The following is a 25,092-nucleotide window of genomic DNA, read 5'->3' on the forward strand; positions in this document are numbered from 1 at the left end:
CGGGCTCAGGCAATCCACTCACCTCAGCCTCCCAAAGGCGCGGGATTACAGGCTGACACCTAAGAGAATCTCTGAAAGGAACTGGAAATGTGTGGGGTTGCCCTCTGAGCGACATAAATCTGGTGCCAGCACTTTTCTGCATGTCTTCAAGTTCACGGGGCAGGATCCCTAGTGGCCCAGAGGTACAAGCAAGATACTGACACAAGTCGGTATCTTCCGGTGGCAGCTCTACCAGCTACAAAGGACAGTGTGAAACAGGGCTGATTTCTGAGCCTTTTTCCAGCAAGCTGGCTAGGTCCCTGCTTCTCCCTGAACATGCTTCTCGTTTGCCTCGTGGTCTGCTCTGGGAGGTGGGTAGTTTGCTCCCCTTTGGAGTGTCCGTATCCTGCAGGCCATGCTTCAGTTTTTTAAAGCCGAGGGATATCCCCCCAAGGGTATCTTCACCACCACTGCAGAACACACACGCAACAGGGAACTTGCCTGACTGTTCATATTTACATTCAGGCAGGCCAGAATCCCATGTGACTTTGCACCGCCCAATTTGCAATCTTGCACTTAACTTGGAGCACAGTTCTTCTGTGTTTGGAATTCGAGTGGAAACTGTCCGGATCTTTGTGCTTTCCCTACTTCCGTTTCCGTTGGAGCATCCAAGTCTAGTGGTTTGACTGAGACGCCTTTCCTTTGGCACAGGGCCTGGTTTTCCCAGCAACACTGTCCATGGGTCGTAAATTAAATAGGGCGTGATGGGTGTGACTGACAAGACGTGGCATGACGTGGCGCGGCATGGTCTTGTGTGGTTTGGTATCGTATGTGGTGTGGTATAGCACAGTGTGATATGGTGTGGCGTGACATCGTGTGCTGTGGTGTGGTATAGTATTGTGTCTTGTGGTAGAGCCTGGCATGGTATAGCACATTATAGCCTCTCGCATGATATCGTGTGGCATGGTGTGATATAATATGGCATGGTCTGCTATAGCAGGGTGCGGCATGGTACAATATGGCATGGTACAGTGTAGTATAGTATGGTGTGGTATAATGTGGCATGGCTTGGTGTAGTTAGGTATAGTGAGGTGTAGCGTGCGATACCATGTGGCATGGTGTGCTCTAGTATGTGCGGTGTAGTATAGGGTGGTGTAGTATAGTGTGGTGTGGTTTAGCAAGAGTCTCCTACCCCTGGTGCCAACAGGTGCCGGTCCATGGCCTGTTAGGAGCTGGACCACACAGCAGGAGGTGAACAGCGGGCACATGAGCCACGCTGTGTCTGTACTGAGAGCCACTCCCCAGGGCGCACATGATTCCCTGGGCTCCGCCTGCTGTCCCATCAGCAGCTGTGTTCCTAGATTCTCATAGGAACGTGAACTCTACTGTGAACTGTGCATGCGAGGGATCCAGGCTGCTCCTTATGAGAATCGAATGCCTGATGGTCTGAGGTGGAGCTGGGGTGCTGATGCCAGCCCTAGGGAGTGGCTGCAGACACAGACTAATAGGGTAGCGAAGGTTGCACTTCAAGACTGCCCTCCCACCCGTCTGTGGAAAAATTGTTTTCCACAAAACTGGTTCCTAATGCCAAAAAGGTTGGGAACCTCTGGGGTATAGTATGGTGTGGTGTGGTATAGTGTGGCGTTATGTGGTATAATCGGGTATGGCATGGTACAGCGTGGCATAGTGAGGTGTGACACAGCACGGCATGGTGTAGGATAGTATGGCATGGAGTGGTACAGCGTGTTGTGGCATGGTATAGCATGACGTATGGTATAGCATGGCGTGGCATGGTATGGTGTGTAGAGCATGGTGTGGTGTGTAGAGCCTGGAGTGCTATGGGGTGATGTGGCTTCCTGATACTACTTACTTTTCATAATTGCAAGACTTGAGTGCCTGTGAGGGTTGACTCAGTCTCCCTTAGTGTTCAGGCCCAGTGCTGGGGGCACACGGACCTGGTTTTAGTGGCTATTCTTTGGTGGGCCCTTCGCTGAACTACCAACAGCAGCAGTGGGGTTTGGAGGCTGTCACAGAGAACTCAGGAGGGCTCCTTCCCACCCAGTGCTCGCTCTAAATTTGGGCTGACCTTGGTGTCATTGGAAGAGTCTTTTGCCAAGTGTTGCACAAGTCCCAAGCCACGACGGAGCGAGGGGCCAGGCCTGACCCAGCCCCTGCTGAGTGGAGGATTCCAAAGGCATGGCAGGTTTGGAACACCCTTGGGCCCAATATTTTCTTTTCCTCCCATAAGTGCCTTGCATCCTGAAAACATTTGATGGGACCAAAACTCCAAGGAGAATAGGCAGGTAGATGAAGGGCAGAGACCACAGCTCTGGTGCTGCACCTCCGTGAGAAGCAGAGAAGCCCAAAATGCCAAGCTCATGGAGGGCCCGGAAGGGGAGTCAGGAATGCCAAGAGAGAGAACTCACAGGTGATTCTGAGAGGCGGCACTGATGGGAGGTGAGCCCTGGAAAGAGCCAGAATCAGGACCTGGGCTCAAAATGCATCATGGGACATTCATAGCCCTGGTCATGGGAAAGTAAGTGAAACCACGTGGAGGGGTGGTTGTCTCTACTCCAAATTCACCTCGCAGCCCCTGTCAGGAAATGGAGTTCAGGAAGCAAGAAGTGGCCTGAGACGCACCTCTTCTGACAGGCACATAAAAGTAGTCTGTCATGTTTACGGACATTTCAGAACTTTCATGCATTCCTTTCAGTTTGCTGCTTTTTATTCAGCCCAATGCCTAAATTACTGAAAGCTGCTGAACTCTCCTACCTTCATCTCACAGATGGAGAGTTTGTCAGCCCACCTAACATTTCCCCCTAAAAGTAAGAGCTTTAAGCAACTAACAACCAGTCTAGAAGGAAAGTCCCTACAATATTTTTTAACATATTTTTCTCCGGATCCCTTCATAATTGTACTAGCTTACATACCCCTTCCAAAAGAAAGCCGTAACACACCATATAAGTGTAACTCCTAATAAGGATAGTGTGTGTCCCAAGTGAAGAGATTACTTCTCTTCTGCCTTCTGCTTTTCCCCAGGACACATTCATGAAAGGTCGTCAGAGCAGTAGATGCAATTATTATTTAAAAGGCAGACAAGGGAATTCATCAAGCTCTAATGAAATCAGTCTTGGTTGGCACAGAACCAGGAAGAAGGGGGAAAAAAAAGGAGCAAGAAAATGAGCCAGGAAGAAGAATGAGGAGTAGCAGAAAGAAGAGCAAGAACCTGGAAGAAGAGGAACCTTCGATAAGACCGGTCACCTCTTCACCAGATGTGGCCTGCAGGCCTGGCCGGATGCCTCCCCAGTAGGAAAGCACATGCCTTAGACAGTGTGCATCTCCCGGGCTTGAAGAAGTCACTTGTCCACATCTTACTGTTACAAGAAGGTTACGTGTTGACCAGACAATCCACACTTAACTTAATTTGGCCTCTCTTCCCATCTTTTCTCCTTTCTTCTCGTCCTTCTTAATGCTCCGACCCGCTGGATTTGCAGAACACACCAAAAAGGATGCATTCAACTAAGATAACACTAATATGTAAAAGGAAATCTTGACTCGAGAAAAGGGGAAACAGGACTAAACCAGAGCACGTGTGTTTCACAAGTCAGGGCTCACCTGTCCGTGGACTGTTGGCACAGAGGGCAGCCGAGGGGAAGAGAGAAGCCTGGCTTTCCCAGGGATGCAGAGACAATCTCGGTATGGCTTCTAGAGCCATCAAGGTCATCCTTTTGTCTGGGCCAAGAAGGCCGGGCATGGGTCCCGGGGCTACCTTCATCCTCCCCCTCTTCCACCCTGAGTTCTCCAGGCAGTTTCCTCCAGCCCTCTGGGACATCTCTGTTCAGTGGCAGGTCCAGGGAGACCCTGTTTTCACCGCCTCAGGGTCTTTTCTGCCCTCGTCCGTCAGATTCTGTCCCACCACGTATCAGAGTATCCTAATGACTCTGACCGCAGAACGTTTGCAAAGAGGAACTCAGAAATGTGTGAACTTTAAAGTATAAAATATATCTCTGTTTTGCATTACCTACTTTGAATTTTAAATGTCACCTCTAAAAATGTAGAAAGGCACTGTTGATAACTCTAATTTGGAGAAAGAAAAAAAGAAAAGAAACCAGAACAAATGGAATCCCTGCTTCTTATAACACACATTCTTGACCCAGAGATCATTTTGTCCCCAGTCACAGAAGCCTGTCCTTGTGCAGTGATGCCCGTGGCTGCTGGCTCTTGGGCTCACGTGGCTGCTCCAGTGGTCGCTGTCTCCCTTACCAGCTCAGTCTGAAGCCGCAAGACTTGGCCCTTGCCCGAGAAGCAAGACAGAGTGGCCCCCAGACTGCAGAACCCTGGCTTGGATGACATTCTCGGAACACACCTCCGTGTCTTGAGCTGGCTCCCTGAGACGTTTGCTGCCACATGGAGAAACACTTCTGAGTGGGCGTAACGTCAAGGGGTTTTGTGCAGGTGAATAAAAACCACAAGTAAGATACATTTAAATGTAAGCCTCGTATACTGGCTCTGGAGACGAATGTCTTGGGACAGGATGCAGCGTGTGGACACAGGACTTCGGGGTGTCACTGAGGCAGCTGCTTTCTGATGCTAGAGCTGAGCCCCCACCTGCCATCCCCACCCCCGCCCGGACAGCAGAATGAGAGTCTGACCCCAGCACTCCCCGGTGACGGCAGCCCCCAAGAAAGGCTATGAGGGGACTCCCAAGGGTCCAGGGGCAGGCCCACCCTAGACTCTTCCACACAGCTGGCACAAAGTCCTTGTTCCAGGCGACCCATGGAGGAAACGGATCCTGATGGAATTGGGAAAGAACCGGACTCGGGGAATGGACCACACTTGGCTCCTCTCATATATCTGGATTTAAAACAACTGACACTGGCCACGTGGGCATTACATTAAGGAGCATTCGGGTTTATTTTAGACCCCGGGTCAACGCTGTAGAGGGAAAAATCATTACTCTCACAAAAGAATCCTGTGGGCAAGAAGCTGGGATATTGCTTGTGCTCAATTAAACCTTCCTTTCCTGAGCTCCCGGGACATTCTCCACCGCTCAGCCTCAGAGAACTCACTTGATATCTGGATCTGGCCGAGAAACTTGCTTTTCCCTGACTTCCGGAGTTGGGTGCTTTTGTCAGGACACTGGTGCCTGCTGAGCCGTGCACACATGGAGTCACCAGCCTTGAATCGCCCAGGAGCCATGCAAGGATCCCACCCCCACATACCCGATCACAAACACTCCAGAAGTCAGGAGCACCAAGGAGAGATGTATGAGAGCTTCCCCAGATAGTGCAGGTGACCATGGGGGCTGCTTTCTGGACTGGGCCCCCCCCCCAGTCGGAGCTGGGACCCCTAGACCCCACCCTGTTGAGGGAGATGTCTGATGCTTTGGGGCTTTGAGACACTCGGAAGCATCTGGGCAGAGGCTCTTCCAGCTCCACTCTTTGCAGAGGGGCCCCTTGCCTTCCTGAAAACCATCAGGGTCATCTGTCAAGAGAATTGAGCCTGAGCCATGGGATGCCTGTCTCAGGCACCCATCTAGGAAGAGAGGGGTAGCCTCCAAATGAGCTGCCAGGGGATTAAATGTTCTGCTGTGAGCGCCAGTCGGCTCTCTCTCTGATCAGCCAGCTTTTCTTCTCCCACAGGGACCTTTGACCTCACACAGGCAAAGGCTCATTGTGACAGGATGGAGGGCCCAACAGGTCACCTCTAGCCAGCAAGGCTCACACCTGCAACTGTGCCTCAGAAGGAGGCTTCCAAAGGGGGAGGAGGTGGGGCCACAGATCCTCCCTCAGAACCTGGGGCAAGTGTGGGCGACAGTCCCTGTCAGGCTGGGGCGGGCGGGACCCCAGGGCTTTGCTTCTGCAGGGGGAGCTGGGTGTCTCTGGCATCTTTCTTTTTTTTTTTTTGAGTTGGAGTCTCACTCTGTTGCCCAGACGAGTGCAGTGGCCGCTGCCAGCCACCGCTGCCTTGCCCTGCTGGGCTCCGGCGATCCTTCCACCTCAGCCTTCTGAGTAGCTGGACCTACAGGTGCGCGCTACCACACCCGGCTGATTTTTGATTTATTGTAGAATTGAGGTCTCACCAAGTTGCCCGGGCAGGTCTCGAACCCGCGGACTCAGGCACTCCACTCACCTCGGCCTCCCAAAGCGTGGGATGACAGGCTGAGCCACCGAGCCCGGCTCTCTGGCATCTTTCATCCTGAGCTCTTGATCTCATGGAACACGAGCTGTGTGAGCAGTGTGAGTCCTGAACCCCAAGTTGCTGGATGAGTGCCGTAGTTCACGCTCTGCCCTCGTCCACACCTGCCCCTCAGGCTGCCTGGCCGTGAGTGCTGCCAGACTGAAGACTACTACTCCCCTGCCCTCAGCACCTGGTGAAGGGTCCCTATTTCTGGCTTCGATCGTCAGCCAGCCAGACCCTCGGCTCCCTGGAGCCCCTCTGAGCTTGGTGGATACTCCCTGGCCAGCCAGGGCCTCAACTTGGCTGGACTGACGAGAAAAGGTGTGTCGGGAGTGGAAGCAGGGAGAGCTTTTGCACTTGCTGACTCTGCTTTCCCAACACAGATGAAGCCACCTCCCGCACAGAGTTTCTCTCTGTTTCCCACCTTAATCAGCCCGTAGCCATCCTGGAGGCACCATCTTGGCTGCTTCCTGTGGTTCTGACTGCCCAGGGAAGTGCCCATCACACCTCCAGAGCCGCTCGAGCTCGTGCAGGTACATCGGCCCAGGGTACCCCTGGGGGTCAGGGGAATTGGGCCAGTACGACTGTGGCCTCCCAGCTCCCCTGCTGGCCCTGTCCTCACGGCTGGAGGCACTCACAGGGGATCAGGCACTCTCTGCGGGCACCGCCTTTGCAGGGCTCTTGGCTTCTCAGGCCGCGTCAGGTCACAGCAAGCACCAGCCTCTGGCCTGCCACCCGCCAGGACCCTCCCCAGGGGACATGGAGCAGAGCAGTGACTGTACCCGTTACCCTGAAAAGTGGAGCAAACAGCACCCACCCCACGGAGTTCTAATGGGGATGACAGTACCACTCACAGGGTATTCGTCTGCCTGTGGTTCACAACAAAATACCACAGATGAGGGCCTTCAAGTACAGAACTGTGTTGCCCACACCCCGGAGGCTGGGAGTCCAAAACCAAGGTGTGGGCAGGGTGGTTCCCTAAGGGCTCTCTCCTTGCCTTGCCGACGGCCGTGCTTTTTGTGTCCTCACATGGCCTGTTTTCTGTGCTCATCTCACCTCATTCATCTGACGAGGAAAAATGCCAAGCTTCCCTCAGTTCCAAACATTTCCACCTGCGGACACTCCTCCCTCAGTTTACCACAGAGAATGTGTGTTCCTTTGAACTCTGACCTCGAGCCCTTCGCTTGGACTGTGATGTCCACTGGAGTCAGTGACATCCGAAATAGGTCCCAGGCCCGGGTCTGTCAGTTCATGATTACTTCTGCTCTTTCTCCATGGACTTGTGTCCAGGCTACATGGACTTGCTGAAACTCGAGAAGAAATTCTCCTGAGAGAGATTTAAAAGAATTTTGATGGTTTTGAGGTTCAGAAGGGGAACTGGGGTCATCCGGTATGTTTTGCTTCTCTCTGGAAGGTCCATCCAGATCCCACCGGCAGGCCAGGCGCCGTCAGACACGTCACTAGACCACGCATTAGACAGAAGGCCGGCAGTGGCCCCACCCTCCACCATGAGGAGGAATGGAAAGGAAGCTGGAGGCAGAGGTGGGGCGCAGTGGAAACACCACCCCTGGGAACTGGCTTTCAGAGCAGCCGAGCAGACAGGGTGGAGGTGGAAGACAGGCCACACAGTGGCTCTTGGCAGAGCGGCTTCTCTTGTGCAACCACTCCCGAAGTGGGACTTCCCGCAGACGCCAGCCGGCCCCCTGCCCCAAGGCACAGTGTCTTTTTCTGTGAGGCCTAGGGAATCGCAACTCAAACCAGAAAATGCCTGGAGCCATGGCGGAGAAGGCTGAGCCTGGGAGGGGAAACCCCGGTGATTCCTCTGTGTGCACAGATTCTGGCTGCGTCGGTCACACGGGTCTCCTCTGTTTTCCTTCCAGGATCTGAAGACGGTCCTCTCCCTGCCCCAGTACCCGGGGGAGTTCCTGCACCCTGTGGTGTATGCCTGCACCGCAGTCATGCTGCTGTGCCTCCTGGCCTCCGTGGTCACCTACATTGTGCACCAAAGGTAAGCCTGGTGCCGAGAAGGCACCTACGCTTTGTCCCAAGACATCTGCTTTGCCTTCAAACGCAAATCCCTGAAGTGAAAGCTCACCACCACGCACACAGCGAGAAGTCCCTCGAGGCACACCCCACATTGCCAGCTGGTGCCCTCACGCGGCTAGAGAGTGGGTGGGTATACAGGGAAAGTCTTGCCCTCCACTCCAGCCTCGATCAGGGTCTGCTCCACCACCGCCTCCACGTTCTTAACTGGGTGAAGTAAGTTCTTCCTGGAGTGGGTGCAACGTCAGTCCAGGCCCTTGGCGACCTTCGCTCCCTTGGGAAGTTAGAGGGTGCTGCAGAACCTTGTAGAGGCTCTAGAAGTGTGTCCCAGTCATGGTCAAGGGCCAGCCCACCACCAGTCATGTGCAGGGGTTTGGGAGCGTCTGAGGCTAAGGGCATGATGAGAAGCTCAGGTTCACCTGAGGCCTTGATGACAGGCAGAGCCTGGGTGATAAGTAGAGGCTTGAGTGTGCTTGAGGCCATGGTCACGGGCAGAACTTGCATGTGTTCAAGGCCACAGTCGTAGCTAGACGCTTGGGCACACTCAGGGATGTGATCATTGGAAGAGGCTTGGGCAGGTCCAAAACTATTATCTTGGTCTGTTTGGGCTGCCGTAACAGAATACCACAGACATGGCAGCTTATAAACAGTAGAAATGGGTTTCTCACAGTTTTGGAAGCTGGAAGTCCAAGATGACGGCACCGGCAGATTCAGTGTCTAATGAGGGCTGGCTTCTTGATTCATAGACAGCACCTTCTCCCTGTGTCCTTGTATGGTGAAAGGGGCGAGGCAGCCCTTTGGGACCTCTCTTATAAGAGCACTGACTCTCCAGCAGAGCTCTGCCCCAAGGCCCCACATCCTAATATCATCACACTGGTGATTAAGTTTCAACATACGAATCTGGGAGGATACAAACATTCAGATCAGAGGCCTGGGAATGTCCAAGGTTACAGTGAAGGTCATGACCAGAGTCACAGTAGTAGTCATAAGCTCAGCAATATCCATGCTGGCCACAGATGGGGGCGGGGTGAGGCTGGGAACAGAGTCTCAGACATGTTGATGATAATGGAGAGGGTTGCAGCCACAGGCAGTGCTACCTTGGGGTCAGGCTTATTCACAGCCTAGCCATGGCCTCTTCCTGAGATATCAGACCTCTTCTCAGAGGGAAGGCATGGTCCCAAGCCCCAGAGGCATGACTTCTACCTCAGACTGTGGACAACTCCTACAGTCTCAGGGCCATAAATCATGTGTCCAAAGATCAAGCTTGTTCAAGAGTCGGCAAAAGCCCTTCCAGCCATAGCATTCTCAGGTGATTTAACACAGAACTGTCCTGTGGCAACCCACTAAGGGTGGATCAGCACAGCCTGTCTGTCTCTGCCCTGACCTGGGGCCATTGGCCCTGGCCTCACTGACAGCCCCGAGCTCCCAGGGAGGACAGAGCAGCATTCTCACAGAGGGCTCGTTGCTCTGCTTGTCCCTGAAACGCCAGTGCTAACATGAACTCCCATTTCCCTCAGCGCCATCCGGATCAGCCGGAAAGGCCGGCACACGCTTCTCAACTTCTGCTTCCACGCGGCTCTGACCTTCACGGTGTTCGCTGGCGGCATCAATCGCACCAAGTACCCAATTCTGTGCCAGGCGGTGAGTGCTGTCGCGGCATCCTTGCGCTGCAGAAGTGACAGTGGGTTTATCTACTCCCCACCAAAGGGAAACTTGTGACACTGTCTTGGTTATGAGATCATTCTAGTATGTACAGCTGTTTCTTGTGAAGGGCACAGCTAGGACTGAGTTTGTATGAGTTTCACTCGGTGTGAATCCAATGGTTTTGATCATCTGATCATATGAAATAATTGGATCATATGAAATAATAAGCTCGCTCCAAGGTCTATGGCGACTTGCTAACTAGACATTCACTGTTCCACAAAAGGTGCTCTTCCTGGGAACAGGGAGACAGCCTGCCTCTCCCTGAGAGACTAGGGGGCAGGGCTTGGGAAGTTCTCCCTGTCCAGGTAAGAACCTGCAGAGGCTGCTGCCTCATCGAGTGACCGAGTGATCTGGGGGAAACGCTCTGAAACCCGTGGGTTACTAGGTCATTCAGGCTGCAGCAGACAGCCGGCCCCACATGAGCAGAGATTCATGGGACAGTCCTACTTCCCCTCACAGGGAGGTGAAGCCTCAAAGCACCCAAGCATGGAAAAGAGCAAACTCAAGCACAAAAGCGGTCTTACTCACACACCTTGGGGCCTGGCCTGACTGGCTTAAAAGAGGGGGGGAGTATAAATCACACTGTGCTCCCAGCAGCGCTCACGGTAGAGACCCTTCCATCAAAACTCAGTGCAAGCCGGGCTCAGTGGCTCAACCTGTAATCCCGCGCCTTTGGGAGGCTGAGGTGAGTGGATTGCCTGACCCCGTGGGTTCGAGACCCGCCTGGGTGGCAAGACCTCATCTCTACAATAAACAAAAAAATCAGCCGGGCGTGGTAGCGCATGCCTGTAATTCTGGCTACTCGGAAGGCTGAGGCGGAAGGATCGCCGGAGCCCAGCAGGTCGAGGCTGCGGTGGCCGGGAGCGGCCACTGCACTCCAGTCTGGGCGACAGAGTGAGACTTCAGTGCAGAGCCGGATGTGGTGGCCCACACCTTTAGTCCTAGCACCTGGGGAGAGGATTGCCTGAGCCCAGGGGTTCGAGACCAGCCTGGGCAACGTGGCTAGACCTCATCACTACAATAAATCAAAAAATGAGCTGGGCATGGTGGCACACACAGAAGGATCGCCTGAACCCAGTGAGTCACGCTGCGGTGGCTGTGAGCGTGCCGCCGCACTCCAGTCAGCCTGGGATACAGAGTGAGACTCCGGCCCCCCCCAAAAAAAAAAGAAACCTCAGTGCAGTCCTCATCACCTTTGGGGTGTGGCTCAGGGCCAAGAAGATGAGTTTCCAGATGCTCAGCAGCTGCAGCTCTAGGGGGCTCCTGCCCTTCCCCCCTCCCCCTGCCCTACCCAGTCCCCCAGCCCAGCGCCCAGGGGCCATCACCTCCAAGGTCCAGACACAGCCAGGTGAGGCATCCTCCTGTGTTCCACAGGGCAACTTACAGGAACTACCCCCACCCCTTGAGGCTTCTGTGCCTTGCAAGACAGCAGGTCTACACTGATGGCCTGGGAACCTGCAGAGACGGCAGAGATGCCCCCTGGGGTGGAAAATCCCGACTGCATGCACAGGCTTCCACACCCTCCTCCCCCACAGGCTCTCCACGCCCGCCCACCAGCAGCTGCTGTGCTTCCTTTCTTCCCTGCCCTGGTGGAACTTGAGACGTGCGGCCAAGGGTGGACTGAGTTGGGTGCACATGCACTGGAGGACACAGCTGCTGCTGCTGGCCTACCAGAGAGTCCTGTCTACAGAGGAAATGTCACACATGTGAATGCACGGCAAGACCAGATACGGGAAGCTGCACCTATCACCTGAGCCTGGGCCTAGCGTGGCCCTGCAGAAAAGTCTCCTGCACTTTGAAGGAGGCTGAGGGTGGACACGCTTCCCTAACTCTCCGCCAGCTGGAAGCCACGGCAGCCCCTAGGATAACCCATTTACGTCCTGCCTGTGAGCCCCTATCCAGGGGTCATCTGAGGGGCAGTGAGGTGGACTGTGAGCCTCGTTTGTCTGCTCTTTGCCACCAGCTCCACGTGATGGAACACAGCCCACCAGAACATGGTGGGCTCCCCTCTCAGGGCCTCCAGAAACCCCTCCCACCACTTCAGGAAAGCCTGAGAACTGTCCCCGTTTTCTCAGGCCCACCCAGCAGGGCCATGCAGGCTGAGAGTCTGCCGGTGACAGCCTGGGGCAGCACCAGAGACATTTGGTGGGTATGGGCAGGGGCAGGCCTGGAATGTTCTGGGGATGTGAGATCTCAGAGGAGACCAAGGTGAGAACGGTTCTACTCTCTCATCGTGACAACCCTCAGGAGAAAACAGGCTCTTTGCTCTGGACTAGGAAGGATTATGGCCTCTTTCCAGATGCTACCTTGGTCTCCTGATTACATTTTCCAAAGGGCATCGTTCACTCTTCCATTCATTCATTCATTCATTCAGCAAACACATGTCCAGGACCTGCTGGGGCAAGGCCAGGCTCTGGGTGTGGGACGCAGCCACAAACAAACCCACACGGTCTCACTGTGGAGCCCCCATTAGCATGGGGAGGGATGGACACCCAGCAAATGCAGAAAATAAACCATGGGGTACACCAGGAGATAGGAGGTGCTAGAGAGAAGAATAAAGCCAGGGCTCAGGGAAGCCAAGGCCAGCATGGTGCAGTGGGCTACAGCTAGCTCTAGGGAACCAAGAAGCCCGCAAGGTGGCAGTCTCCCTGCTCCTGCCCATGCATGCGTTTGACTCTGTGATACCTCGTAGGCGTGACCAGAGGGTCCATTACTGTGCCTGCGGCCTCTGTAGACCAGAGGCCAGGCTGGCTCCGCATCGCCTGCTGAAGGAAAGAGACCTAGGGGGAGGGAAAGAGGTCGGTCAAAAACTGGACCATTGGAAGCCAGCCTCGCTTGCACCTCAGCAAATGGCACGAGCGCCATACTCCTAGGGCCCACCTTCTGTCTGAGTGGCACAGCTCGGCACTGAGCGAGACGTGGTCCAACACTCCGGATGGCTGGAGAGAACAGGCGGTTGTTATGGCAACAAAGAGATGCCCGCGAACCTCATTAAAGTGCTGACATCGTAAACAGAAACAGACGGCTGTCGCGGGTCCCACATAATCAGGGTGCCGAGGCGCTAGCCCCCGGTCCGGAAGCAAGGGTCCGGCAGGTGGCTTACCACCTCCTCTCCTGGCAGAGCAGTACTGTCTGGATGCTGGGTGGCATCCCTGTGGCCTCTCCAGCCTGAAGCTGGTGTCTAGAGAGAGAGTCCTGCTGCTTACGCCATCTTGTAATCCCCAAATGCCCACGGCCTGGGCAAGGCTCAGCCTGGACAGACAAGGAGCAGAGCAGTTCTCCTTCCTGCCTTCCTCACCTCACCCTGTGGCAGCATCCAGAAACCAAAGATCATGTCTCGGTTTCCGTGTATATGACAATAATAGCCACTCCACCGCTTCCTGAAAAGAAAGACTAGCCAAGGGCCACCCTCCTCCATGCAGAGAGTTTTTGCTTCCAGGAGTCGGCGTGAGGCCTGACCACCTCAAGGGGACACAAGCCCCCACACACAAGAGCCAGACCAAGGAGAAGGCTGGACTCTCACAGGTGTGCCGTGTCTCCTGCTGCCGGCTAAGTGCAGGAAGCTCGTCTGAAGCCATAAACGGAGCCCTCTGATCTTTCCACCCCATCCCACAAAATTTGCATCAATTATTAGAGAGTTTTCTCATGGGTAACAATGGAACTCTGGATTTGATAAATCATTATAGCGGCGCATTGTTAGTTTTATTCAGAGACTCTCTGTATCCCTTAAACATTTATGTCCTTTCCAATTATAGCAGTATTTTACTTGTCATTTCAAAATGTCGGATTATTACTCCGAAGGTAGCCTCGTTTTGTAGAATCAGATGAAGGCAAAGGAGCGGAATATGTGATTAGCTAATGCAGCAGGTGTCTAGGATGCACACTCCGAGACCGTTTCCTCAGCAATAAGCACCACTGACCCACCAGGACAGGTCGTCCACCTCACCCCCGTCGGTGTTTTGCCCTCTGTGCAGTGCCACAAACAGCAGCGCCCTGGAGAGACCCTGCCGTGGCTCTGTGCCCTCCTGTCCCTTGGTGGACACCTGCGGGAGCCTGGGCTCAGATGCTCATCTCCGGCTCACAGGGTCTCTTGGCTGAGCCACAGAGACCACAGGCCTGTGTGTGCACGTAGGCCCTGCGTGTGAGCTCGCAGCCCTCTGGTTCCCCACGGGCTCCCTGCCCCCACCTCTCTGCAGAAGGGGAGCAAAGCTGAACATTTCGAGGGTCTTTGCGCCTCCCTTGGAGTCTGCCTCCCTGGGAGTTTGTTTCCCTGGGAGCTCCAGGGTCCCAGTGGGGTGGCCGCCTGCGCTGCGATGAGAACCCCTCCTGCCGCGCTCAGCTCTCATTTCTCTCCCTAAAGAGTCGTCTCATACCGGGACTTTGTGGTGGGTGGGGCTGTGGGTGGGCGGAGCCTGACTTATGCCCCTCCCCCTCCCAGGTTGGCATCGTGTTGCACTACTCCACGCTCTCCACCATGCTGTGGATCGGAGTGACCGCCAGGAACATCTACAAGCAGGTGACCAAGAAGGCCCCGCCGTGCCCGGATGCAGACCAGCCACCGTATCCCAAGCAGCCCCTGCTCAGGTACTGAGGACGCTTTTACACGCATGGCCCGGCCGCCACCTGGGCCTGGGAGCCCAGGAGGAACCCTGGTCACACTTCCTCACCAGGCAGCTTGGGACCCAAGGATGATCCGATCGGCATAGGTGGCACCAGGACAGGTCAATATCCCAGGAGCAGGTGGAGGAGGGTATGCCGTGGGCAGGCTGGGGGGTGAGGCAGGATGCCAGGGGCAGGGCAGTGTGCCGGGGCCAGGGCTCAGGATGCCAGGGCAGGGCTGTGTGCTGAGAGCCGGGGAAGGGGGCAGACGGCAGTGAGACGGAGGGAGCTGCCCACCATGTCTGTGCCTGGAAGACTGGTCTGGGGAAGCCATGTGTCCCGAGCTGTATGTGTCTCCTGTGCTGCCGCCTTACTGGCGGAGACCCCACGGGTTCTGGGTGGTCTGAGCTTCGGCTTCCTTCGTGATCTCAGTGATGTTAGGCAGCTGGTAGAAAACCATCACTGAGGCACTAATTTCAGGTGACACTGGGTGGCGGGAGGATCTGCTCCTGTTGGTAGACCCTGTTCCTCCCTCAAGCCCGGGATTCGCTGTGGACTTGGCAGGAATGTGGACCGGCCTAGGGATTGGGAACAGCCACAAGGGCAAGGTGTCCCCCAGTCCCTCTGCCGAGTCAAGAGCCAGAAAAACCGGGACGGCTCACCGTCTGAAAGGTGGCAGAAGTCCCTCCAGTTTGGTAGACAGCAGCTACCTCAAGGAGCCCCTGAAAGCTCCTTCAGATGAGAACAAGCCTGCAACCACAGGCACTTGGAATGGGAGTTGTGGTATCTTTGCTTTTCTGAATCAAGACCGAATCCCTTAGTGCTGCAATTAGCAGAAGCCAGGCTCAGGGTGTGGCCACCTGTGAGAAGTGGTCTCACCTGCCCCATCCTCCTGCAGGTCATTTGAGGCTCCTGGAACACCCATCTCAGGCTCCCACAGAGTTTTCCCAGAACAATGCCCTGTGTGGCACCGTCACCAAGGTTGTCCTGCTTTTGGGGTGTCTAGCAGGACATTCACCCAGGTGGCTTGTGCAAGAGGCAGTTGGTGCTAGCATGCAGTGAGGTCAGATACAGGCGTGGATGCGCCCATACCCTCAGAAGGGCTACCTGGCAACACTCCAGTCGTTCTGAACCCACCAGAAGAATTCGTTTCCAGGCAGGTACAGTAACATCCTGTATCATTCAAGAAAAAAAAAGTCTAATTTCCATCCAGAGCTCTTTCTGACAGTGTTTGATTTTCAGATCCAAGCGGACTCAGTGTCACTCAGCCTCCAGGGCTGGGTGGTGCTTCTGTGCTCCCAGGCACCAGGGAGGCAGGATGTCATTATCTCACCTCTCCTGCCAGGAGGCCCCTGGTCCCCTGGGTTTAAATATCACTCTCCAAATGCATTTCCTCATCTGTAACTGACTGAAGCGCTGCCTAGCTTTTTGGAAAATGGGCTGGGAGCCATAGAGCAGCTGCTGCGCTGCACTCTTGGCGGCCTCCAAACGTGCGTGGCCGGGCCAGGTGTCTCGGTGCTGCTGGAGCCGGAGGCCTGGGGCTCAGGGGTGCTGGCCAGCAGACTCAGTGGACTGAAAGGCCCAGCTCACCAGGTGTGGTGCTGCGAGGAAGCTTGCTGTTCTTCTTGGTGCTGAGACCACCATCCACACCCCCATCCCGGCCTCCTTCCTCTGATGCAGAAAAGTCTTGACATTTGGGGGGCAGTGCCCACATGGAGCCATGATTCCAGAAGCATTCCTTGGTTATTGGCATGACTGGCACACTCCAGTCTCCCCAGCTCCCCACCCCGTGGCTGGCCAGGGCTCCGTGTGCACACCCCTGCCGCAGGTGTAGTGGACTCAGAGGTGGGTGGGAGGTGTCTGCTTTGGGCTTCACCAAAGGCCTGCTGCTCTCTGTGGCCTAGCCTAGGGCCAGCAGAGGAATGTGCTGGGCTTGTACCTTCCCAGAGATGAAAGAAGCCGATGTCGGGACCCCAGTGGGTGGAGGAGAAGCCTTGCCTGTCAGAGCCCTGAGGGGCCTGCCGTGTGCCCTCCAAATCCTGATCCAGAGGCTTCTGTGCACTCTTCCTCTGCCCAGAAGCCTCCTCATCAGACACAGCTCTTCCCGTGGCTCACAATGGGCATCTTTGGGCCCCATTCCCAAAACTAGAGTCATCCGTGAATTATCACCATCAACAGAAACTTAGTTCCTGAGCTCCAGGGACTTCTTGGTCTGGAAGGGAAGAGACTGGCTACCTCGCCTGGTGGTGCATCGGGCGTTCCCTCTTCTGGCCTCCTTGTTCTGCCCTCTGAACAGAACACCCACGCCACTTCTGCTGGACCAAGATGGGCAGGGCGGCCAGCTCCAGTGTCCCGCGGGCAGCAGACAGGCCGCAGCCACAGAAGCTCATTGTCGGTGTGCATGAAGGCGCCACCTTCCTCCCAGACCCCTCCCAGCTCTGCAGGTTTTTAAGGAGAAATAGCAAGGAAACAGTAGCGCCTGAGAAGCTTCTGCGTGAGCTCAGACCATGCTGTTGGAGCGTCTGGTGTCTTGAGGAAGCCTTTGCTTTCCTGAAGGCCTGCACCCTGAGGTCTGCCCACTCTCAATAGCCTGCCTCTGCTTGCCTTTGGAGAAACCAAAATTTCAGAGATTTCAAGAAAAACACAACTATATACAATTTTATAGGACTCAAGTCAATGAACCTTTTATAAGTCTGAATCCCCTTTTGGGGTGAGAATTGAGGGGGATGTGGCCGAGTTAACTTGGGAACCCGGACAGCAGAGGGGCTGACACCACCAAGACCCCGACTTTGTAAGGGATTGGAGTCCGTGGGTCGTGGCCCTGCCCTCTGGCCAGTGCTCTGTCAAGGAGTGGAGAGGACTATCCGTGGAGGCTCAGCAGAGTGAAGCCAGCAGCCTTTGCAGGCTGAATGGGCCTGACTGCCAAGGTTAACGTCACTCCCTGCCTCCCTCCCCAACCTCGATTGTGGTTTGTGGTTACTGTGGCAACACACACCCAGGCGCTCAGCAGGGATTCTGCGACTTTCTGGATTGTGATTCACCTGGTCTCTTTCCCCGTGGTCCTAAACGAGCCCTCTTCATGCACATGGGGCCTGTGTGTGGGAATTTAGGGGCACCCTGTGCCACCCCTGGTAGGAAGCACCATGTGGGCCATCTGGTCCCTCAGAGAGTGGCCACTGGGCCTGTGGAGAAGCAGTAGACCGACCTGGGTCTCCTCTGTGAAAGGTGTGTAGCCAGCAGCCATGGTTCACCACGCTGAGCCAGTAGGGGTGTGCAGGGCTGGCGTCTTAGCCAGGTGGGCTGTGACTTTGGATGTGAAGCTGTGAGGCTTGCACAAGCTTCACTGACTCTAGGTCTGGGCTTTGCCTTCCTTTTGTCCAGGGCCCATCGCTCCTCTTCACACAGTGTTTTCTCCAGACCCTGGCACACACCACAGCTGGTAAGGCTCCCACTGACTGAATCCCACTCTGGCCCTGCCTGGAGACCCTCGGAGACCCTTCTCCAGACTCTGCCTGGACCCTTGCTCACCCCACTGGGATGAGGACGTCTCTACTCTCCCTGAGCACTTAGCTGTCACCAGGCTCTGGTCATCTCTGCACTGTGCCCCGGTGCATCCACCCACATGGTTCATGCTGGAGAAGGGCCCAGGATGGGCATGGCCTACCCTGGGAGAGGAAGGGGGTACGTGAGGAGCCTGCTTCCCCCAGCGTCAGGGGCACTGCAGCACACACCCAGTGCTACATCCTGGAAAGAGGTCATCAAAGGCCCCAAAAATCCCATGCATAGCCGGGCTCGGCTCAGCCTGTAATCCCACGCCTTGGGAGGCTGAGGTGAGTGGATTGCCTGAGCCCGCGTGTTCGAGACCCGCCTGGGCAACTTGGTGAGACCTCATCTCTACAATAAATCAAAAATTTGCCAGGCGTAGTAGCACACGCCTGGAGTTCCAGCTACTCGGAAGGCTGAGGCGGAAGGATCACCGGAGCCCAGCAGGTCAAGGCTGCGGTGGCCGGGAGTGGCCACTGCACTCCAGTCTGGGTGACGGAGTGAGACTCCAACTCAAAAAAAAAAAAAATCCCATGGATAAAGTGGCAGGTCATGTGCCTCTACAAGTTCACACCTCTGGGGCGCCAAGTGACCATCACAGGCCCTCAGGCAGCATTTGTCAGGGGTCACACCAGCTCTGTCCACCATTGAGACTACATTGAATCTGGAGACCACATTAAGAAAGTATTTCCATTTTAACAGTATTACCTCTTCCAATCCATAAACACAAGGCGTCTTTCCATGTATTTAGGTCTTCTTTAGCTTTTCTCGGTAATGCTTTGCAGGCTCAATGCACGTGTCTTGCACCTCTTTGGTTAAATTTTCTTCCCAAGTATTTTATTCTTTTGATGTCAATGTAAATGGGATTGTTCTCTTATTTATTTATTTATTTTTTTTTTTGGATTCTTCCATGCTAATCTTGTGTCCTGCAACCTTGCTGAATCCGTTTATTAGCTCTAATCAGTTTTTTGTTAATTCTTTTTTAGGATTTTCTGTATGTATAATGATCACACGTCATCTGTGCATAGGGATAGTTTTATTTCTTCCATTCCAGTCTAAGTGGCTTGTATTTCTTTTCCTTGCCTACTTGTGTTGGTTAGAACATCTAATACAATGTTAGTCTTCTCTCTTTTTTCCTTTGTCAGTCAAGCTAAAGATTGGCAATTTTGATCTTTTTTTTTTAAATGTTTTGTTTTGTTTTGTTTTGAGACAAGGTCTTGATCTGTGGCCCACACTGAAGTGCAGTGGTGCAATCATAGCTTACTACAGCCTTGACCTCCTAGATTCAAGTGATCCTTCCACCTCAGCCTACCAAGTAGCTGGGAATACAGATGCAGTGTGCACAACTACACCGGGCTAATTTTTTTATTTTTATTTTTGTCGTAAAGATGGGGTTTTATGTTACCCAGGCTCATCTCCTGACCTCAAGCAATCCTCCTGCCTCAGCTCCCCAATGCACTAAGATTAGACATGAGTCGCCGCACCCGGCAACGTTGATCTTTTGGAAGAACCAACTTTGGCTTCATTGATATTCTTTATTTTTCTGTTCTCTATTGTATTTCTTTCTACTCTAGTCTTTATTCTTTTCTTTCTTCTACTAGCTTTGGGTTTAGTTTGCTTTTTTTTTTTTCAGATTCCTTATGGTAAAAGTTAGGTTATTGATTTGAGATCTTTTTTTTTAAATGTAGACATTCCTCTGAGCACTGCTTTTGCTACATCCCTAAGGCATATTGTGGGTTTCTTTGTTTGTTTTCATTCCTCTCAAAGTATTTGCTAGTTTTTCTTGCAATTTCTGCTCTGGTCCATTGGCTATTTAAGAGTATGTGGTTTAATTTTCACAGATCACTAGGTAATCAGGGGAATTGTGTTCTCCTCCCTAGAACTATGCTGAAACTTTTAGTAGCATGCTGAATGAGGGAAATCCCAACTCAATCAAAAGCTCTATGTGGTTTAGCTGGCTTATCTCTGTGGAGAGATCTCCATTACAATGATGACAGACATTTCATTCCTTCTGTGTGTTTAGAAAATTCTGCCGTGTAGCTCTGTGGCTGGGGTTCAAGTATGGGGGAGAGGGAGGGAGTGGGTGATCCTGCATATCCCACAATGTGGCCTGCCACAGCCAGGCTAGCCATTGACCCCTTTCTCTGTGTGAGAGAGGGGAAGAGGGTGTTAGAGTAAAGGGCATGAGTTTTTAACTCTTCATGGGGCCTTGAGTCAACCTGCATGTCTTCTGTCTTTTTCACCTTTGACCTAGATTCAGCCACCTGAGGCAATAAAGAAACAGCCTCCAGCCAAGCCAAGAAGTAGGCAACATGCAGGTGTTGCTCCTTAAGCCTAATGAGCTCCATTTTCTAGTGTCTGCTTTTCTGGCAAAGGAACTCAAGACCATAGTTGAGACTTTGCTTGAATCCAACCAAGCTTGTTCTCTGAACTGCCACCAGTTATCACGCCACATTCCTGTTATGTGTTATGCCAAAAGACATTCAACATGCACATTTGTGTTTTCACTTTAACGTTTCTGGGAATGTCTAAGGTTTTCTTTCAGCATCCTTAAAGGCAACTTGTCAATCTTTCTTTGTAAAAGTATTTTACTGACTTCCAAATACATAGGGCTGTGTCCCATCCGGGGAGTGCCTGGCGGTTAGGCCCTGATCAAGCTTCACCCACACTTCACCAAGCAGACCCTCCGACCTTTCCAGTGTCTTAAATGTAGGCTTGGCTGTGGGTTGTGTATGAATCTGGTCTGACCCTAAGTTCTGCCTCAAGGTCTCATGCTGGTAAGTCACCACTTGGAACCCAGTATGAACCTTTGGCCCTCAGCCTTACAGCTGAGAGTCAGAGGAAAAGACAAATACGGAGCTTCAGCCACAGTCTGTGGGGTCTTGGCACTAGGACAGTCTGGCTTTCCCATGAGGAAAAATGCACGCCTGGGCACTGTGAGACTCCTACTGAACAGAGACAGGGAGAAGAAAGTAGGGAGGAAACCAGCAAGCCAGAAGAGAGCTGTCCAGATGGGAGGGCACAGGGAGTACTGGATACAGTCCCCCAAAATCACAGAGACACTGTCTCACCCACAGCCCACAGCACACAATGAGAACCTTCTCTGACCCCGGATGATAACCTTAGACCCAACATGGTGGCCGGCGTCACATCTAGAAACCCCAGAGATCCCGGACACATGACTGTTGACAGAGACCTTGGCAGCTCCCAGTGAGGCCATTTCCAGTCTGCATTTCACTCCTGACCTTTAACACATATCCCACGGCGTACTAATGCCTCACTTCAGATGTCCCAGATATCTCACCAGCGTGTCCCCCAAGTACCCAACACCACCCCTCCCCTCATGTCCACAATGGAAATGGAACCAAGCCCTCTCCTCATGTCCACCAGTGAGCCAACATTACGCCTCCTCCAATGTCCAAAATGGAGCCAGCAACACCTCCTCTCCGCATGTCCAAACCTGACTGAACACCACCCTCTCCCCCAGTGTCTGAAATGGAGCCAGCCCCACCACCTCCCCTCGTGTGCCCAGTGGAACCCGCACCATCCCTTCCTCTCGTGTCCACAGTAGAACCAGGACCATCCTCTCCACTTATGTCCATCATGGAACCATCACTGCTCCCTCCCCTTGTGTTCACAGTGGAACAAAGACCACCCTCTCCCCGTGTCCGCAATGAAACCCGGACCACCCCCTCCCCTATGTCCACAATGGAACCACCAGTGCCCCCTCCCCTCATGTCCACAATGGACAAAGACTACCACTTTCCCTCAAGTCCACAATGAAACCAGGACCAGCCCCTGCCATCATGACCGCAATGGAACCGCCACCACCACTTCCCATCATGTCCACAATGGAACCAGGAACACCCCTTCCCCTTAAGTCCACTAAGGAACCAACACCCCCTCCCCTCACGTCCATATGGAACCAGCACCACCCCCTCTCCTCAAGTCCACATAGACCCAGGACCACCCCTTCCCATCATGTATACAATGGAACCAGCAACGCCACCTCCTCATGTCCACAATGGAACCAAGATTACTCCCTCCCCTCGTGTCCACAATGGGACTACCACCCCCCCTCCCGCGTGTCCATAGTGACACCAGGACCACCCCTCCAATGATGTCCACATGCAACAGCATCAGCTCCTCCTTTTGCCCTGAGGTGTCACAACCCAGGAACTACACGAGTGTCCTCTCATCTGCGTCGGGGTGCTAGGCATTGTGCCAAACTCCTCCACCTCTCAAATCATGTCAAGCCCCAGTGCCATGATCTGCTCCCACCTCTCTGGTCTCGACTTACTCTGCCCCTCCCCAGACCCTCGTCTTCACTGCTAGGTGTCTGCCTGGGGCCCGCAGGTTTCAGGGCCCATTCTCACCGTTGTTCTCCAGCCTGCCCTCGCAGGCGCCAGCCTGCCTGGGTACCCACCTCTAAAAGTGGGTCAGGCCCCGCCCCACTCCCACTTGGGACCTGGCTCCTGGACTTCTTGTCTTCCCCTTCTAGACCCCTCTCGTCCCTTGGCCACCAAGGGACCTGGCCTTCCAGCCGGGCTCTGCTCCAGGCTCTTGCTGGGGCCAGCCTCCTCTTGGGAGGGTCCTCCTCGAACCTTTGCTCCTTTCTCCACACAACATTGTGTACAGAACTGTCCCTGCCACTGTCCCCTGACATCTCTCTTGAGGCATCTTGCCGTGTTCTCCCCTTGGTGCAGGGAAAGCCTTTCCTGTTTTGTCTTCTCAGAGCCTGGCATCCAGCTCCTGCTGACTAAGCGTTGAAACTAAGAATGGACAAACAGTAGAGATGTAGTTGATGTATATTATTGGCCTCACATGAGTGACCTTAGTGCCTGATCTGAGCCGGATGTTGTTTCTGGAAAGCAGCCAGATTCCATACCTCCTTCTGACTGTGGGAGGCCTGCAGGCTTGGCCATCCTATTGGTGTCAACAGCCCCACGGTCTCCCACAGGTTCAGGAATGGGCTTGAAGGATTCAGTACTCAGAGGCAGGTGTGCTCCTGGATGTGGATTCCCAGCCGAAGGGCCAGCCTCGGTCAGTGTCCAGAAGAATCCAGGTGTGGCCTCCAAAGTTCTCCACACAGAGCCCATAGTATCGAAATGCAGCAAAGCGTGCCCCATGCATCTGCCCCAGAGGCTGCTAGGACTCAGAGCTCAGGATTCCTGCTAGGACTGGCTGCTTAGTAGGTGTGCTACACATGCTGCAGTGGCCATAATGGTGGGGCCTCCAGCCATCCGGGAGGGAAGCAGATGCACACCGTGAATCACATGGTTCACATGAGCAGTTCACATGAGCTGGCTTCACAGTGCCCAGTGTCTCCAACCCAAAACGGCCTTATCAGGTAGTGACACTGGGATCAGGCCACAGCCGCAGGCTCAGACACCCTCACGGGCTGTCCTCTGAGCTGGGCCGTACAGCAGAGCCACATCTGACCCGCCATTGACTCTCCTGCACGGTGTTCAAAAAGAAGCTTGTAGGAGCTGTCATTCTGACCATGTGAATGAGAAGAGAACAGGTTGAAAAGAAGAGAGCTTGGGTGAGAAGTAGCATAAAGTAGTAGAAGAAAAAGAATAAAAGTGGGTAGCAAGTACTCTGAGCCGGCTCTTTCTACACAAAACAGGAGCAAACAGCTCGACACCCAAGTCTAAAGATTATCTTGCTTACAGCTTTATGCCGAAATTTCACAATTCAGATTTATTATTTCCTTGGATTCTTTTATAACCTCTTTTCTTTTTTTTCTTTTTTCTTTTTTTGAGTCAGAGTCTCACTCTGTTGCCCAGGCTGGAGTGCAGTGGCATCCTCACAGCCACCACAGCCTTGACCTGCTGGGCTCAGGTGATCCTTCCGCCTCAGTCTTCCAAGTAGCTGGAACTGCAGGCACCATACCTGGCTAATTTTTTTTTATTCATCGTAGAGATGAGGGCTTGCCAATTTGCCCAGGCTGGTCTCGAACCCTTGGGCTCAGGCAACCCTCTTCACCTTGCCTCCCAAAGTGCTGGGATTATAGGCGTGAGCCACCGTGCCCAGCCTCTCTTTTCAAACCTCTTCCTTGCCTTAACACACCATCCCAGTCTCATCACCACAGTAGCTACTGCTGGATCATTTAACAACACAGGTCCCCAAGTACCCGCTCCAGTGCTAAACTTGGGCCCTCTGCCGGCATCACTTCCACATCCATCAGGTTCAAGAAAATGTGAATGAACCCAGGAGGCTTTAGGTAGGCCGGTATGAGCTGCCTGTCTTGGTGCCTCCCTGCCTCACCCACCGGTCAGGAAGGGTCTCTGAGGAGACAGATCTTTCCACACTTTTTCTTCCCTCTATTGGCCAAAGGGAAGCCATTCTAGAAACAAGCAGACCTCCTTGCTGTGATTGCTTGCTAATTCTTGATTTAGCTACAGGTAATTACATCCTAATTTTCCAATATATTCTGCCCTTTCTGATAAAGTGTACCTAAGCAGTTTCCATGACTTAGGGCCTGCTGGTGGTGTTTCCGTTGGGAAATACAATTGCAGTAACATCAAGACACTCCTACGCCACATCATGGGCCTGGCTTGGTGAAAGACACCCACGCCTCCCTTCACCCCACTCTTGGTAGGCCCCAGTGCCACTTGCACGCTGGGGAAGACTTGTCCCTGCCCAGTGGAAAAGCAGTGCCTGGGGCTCCCCCAGCCTGAAGCCCCTTCTTGGCCACAGACCCAAGTTCTAGAGACTGCCCTGGACTTGGGACACGCGTCGGGGCAAGCAGCAGCCTTCAACCCTCGCCGTTTGAGGCCCGTGTCCCTCTTGCCCTCTGAGTCAACAAGGCCGCTCACCAGAGCCAGCCCCAAGATGCCAGGGCCAGGGTCTGAAGCCAGGGCAGCCCCCCGCCCCTCTCTGCCTTCCAGAGACCCTGCCAGGAGAAGACCAGTGCTCTGCCCTCAGCACCCCCCGGGGCAAGCCCCGCCTCTTCTCAACCTCTCCCCTCTCGTTAGTCCCCAACTCCTCACCCTGTCCCCTACCCAAGCGCCCTCCTCAGCCCCACCCTCTTCATACTCT

The 25,092-nt window shown here is 53.9% G+C and overlaps 1 protein-coding gene across 1 annotated transcript in view; it reads left to right on the top strand.

Moving 5' to 3' along the window:
* The window catches only part of LOC103249741 (adhesion G protein-coupled receptor A1-like), a 42,319-nt gene that overhangs the window by 1,904 nt on the left and 15,323 nt on the right, over positions 1 to 25,092 (top strand). The window contains exons 2-4 of the mRNA XM_021707682.1: positions 8,040 to 8,167; positions 9,720 to 9,843; positions 14,345 to 14,490. Of these exons, the coding sequence (XP_021563357.1) occupies positions 8,040 to 8,167; positions 9,720 to 9,843; positions 14,345 to 14,490 (398 nt within the window). The remainder of the gene's footprint in view (positions 1 to 8,039; positions 8,168 to 9,719; positions 9,844 to 14,344; positions 14,491 to 25,092) is intronic.

Source organism: Carlito syrichta, unplaced genomic scaffold (assembly GCF_000164805.1).
Source record: "Carlito syrichta isolate Samal-C Ts95f unplaced genomic scaffold, Tarsius_syrichta-2.0.1 Scaffold123376, whole genome shotgun sequence".
In the NCBI taxonomy this organism is placed as follows: Eukaryota; Metazoa; Chordata; class Mammalia; order Primates; family Tarsiidae; genus Carlito; species Carlito syrichta.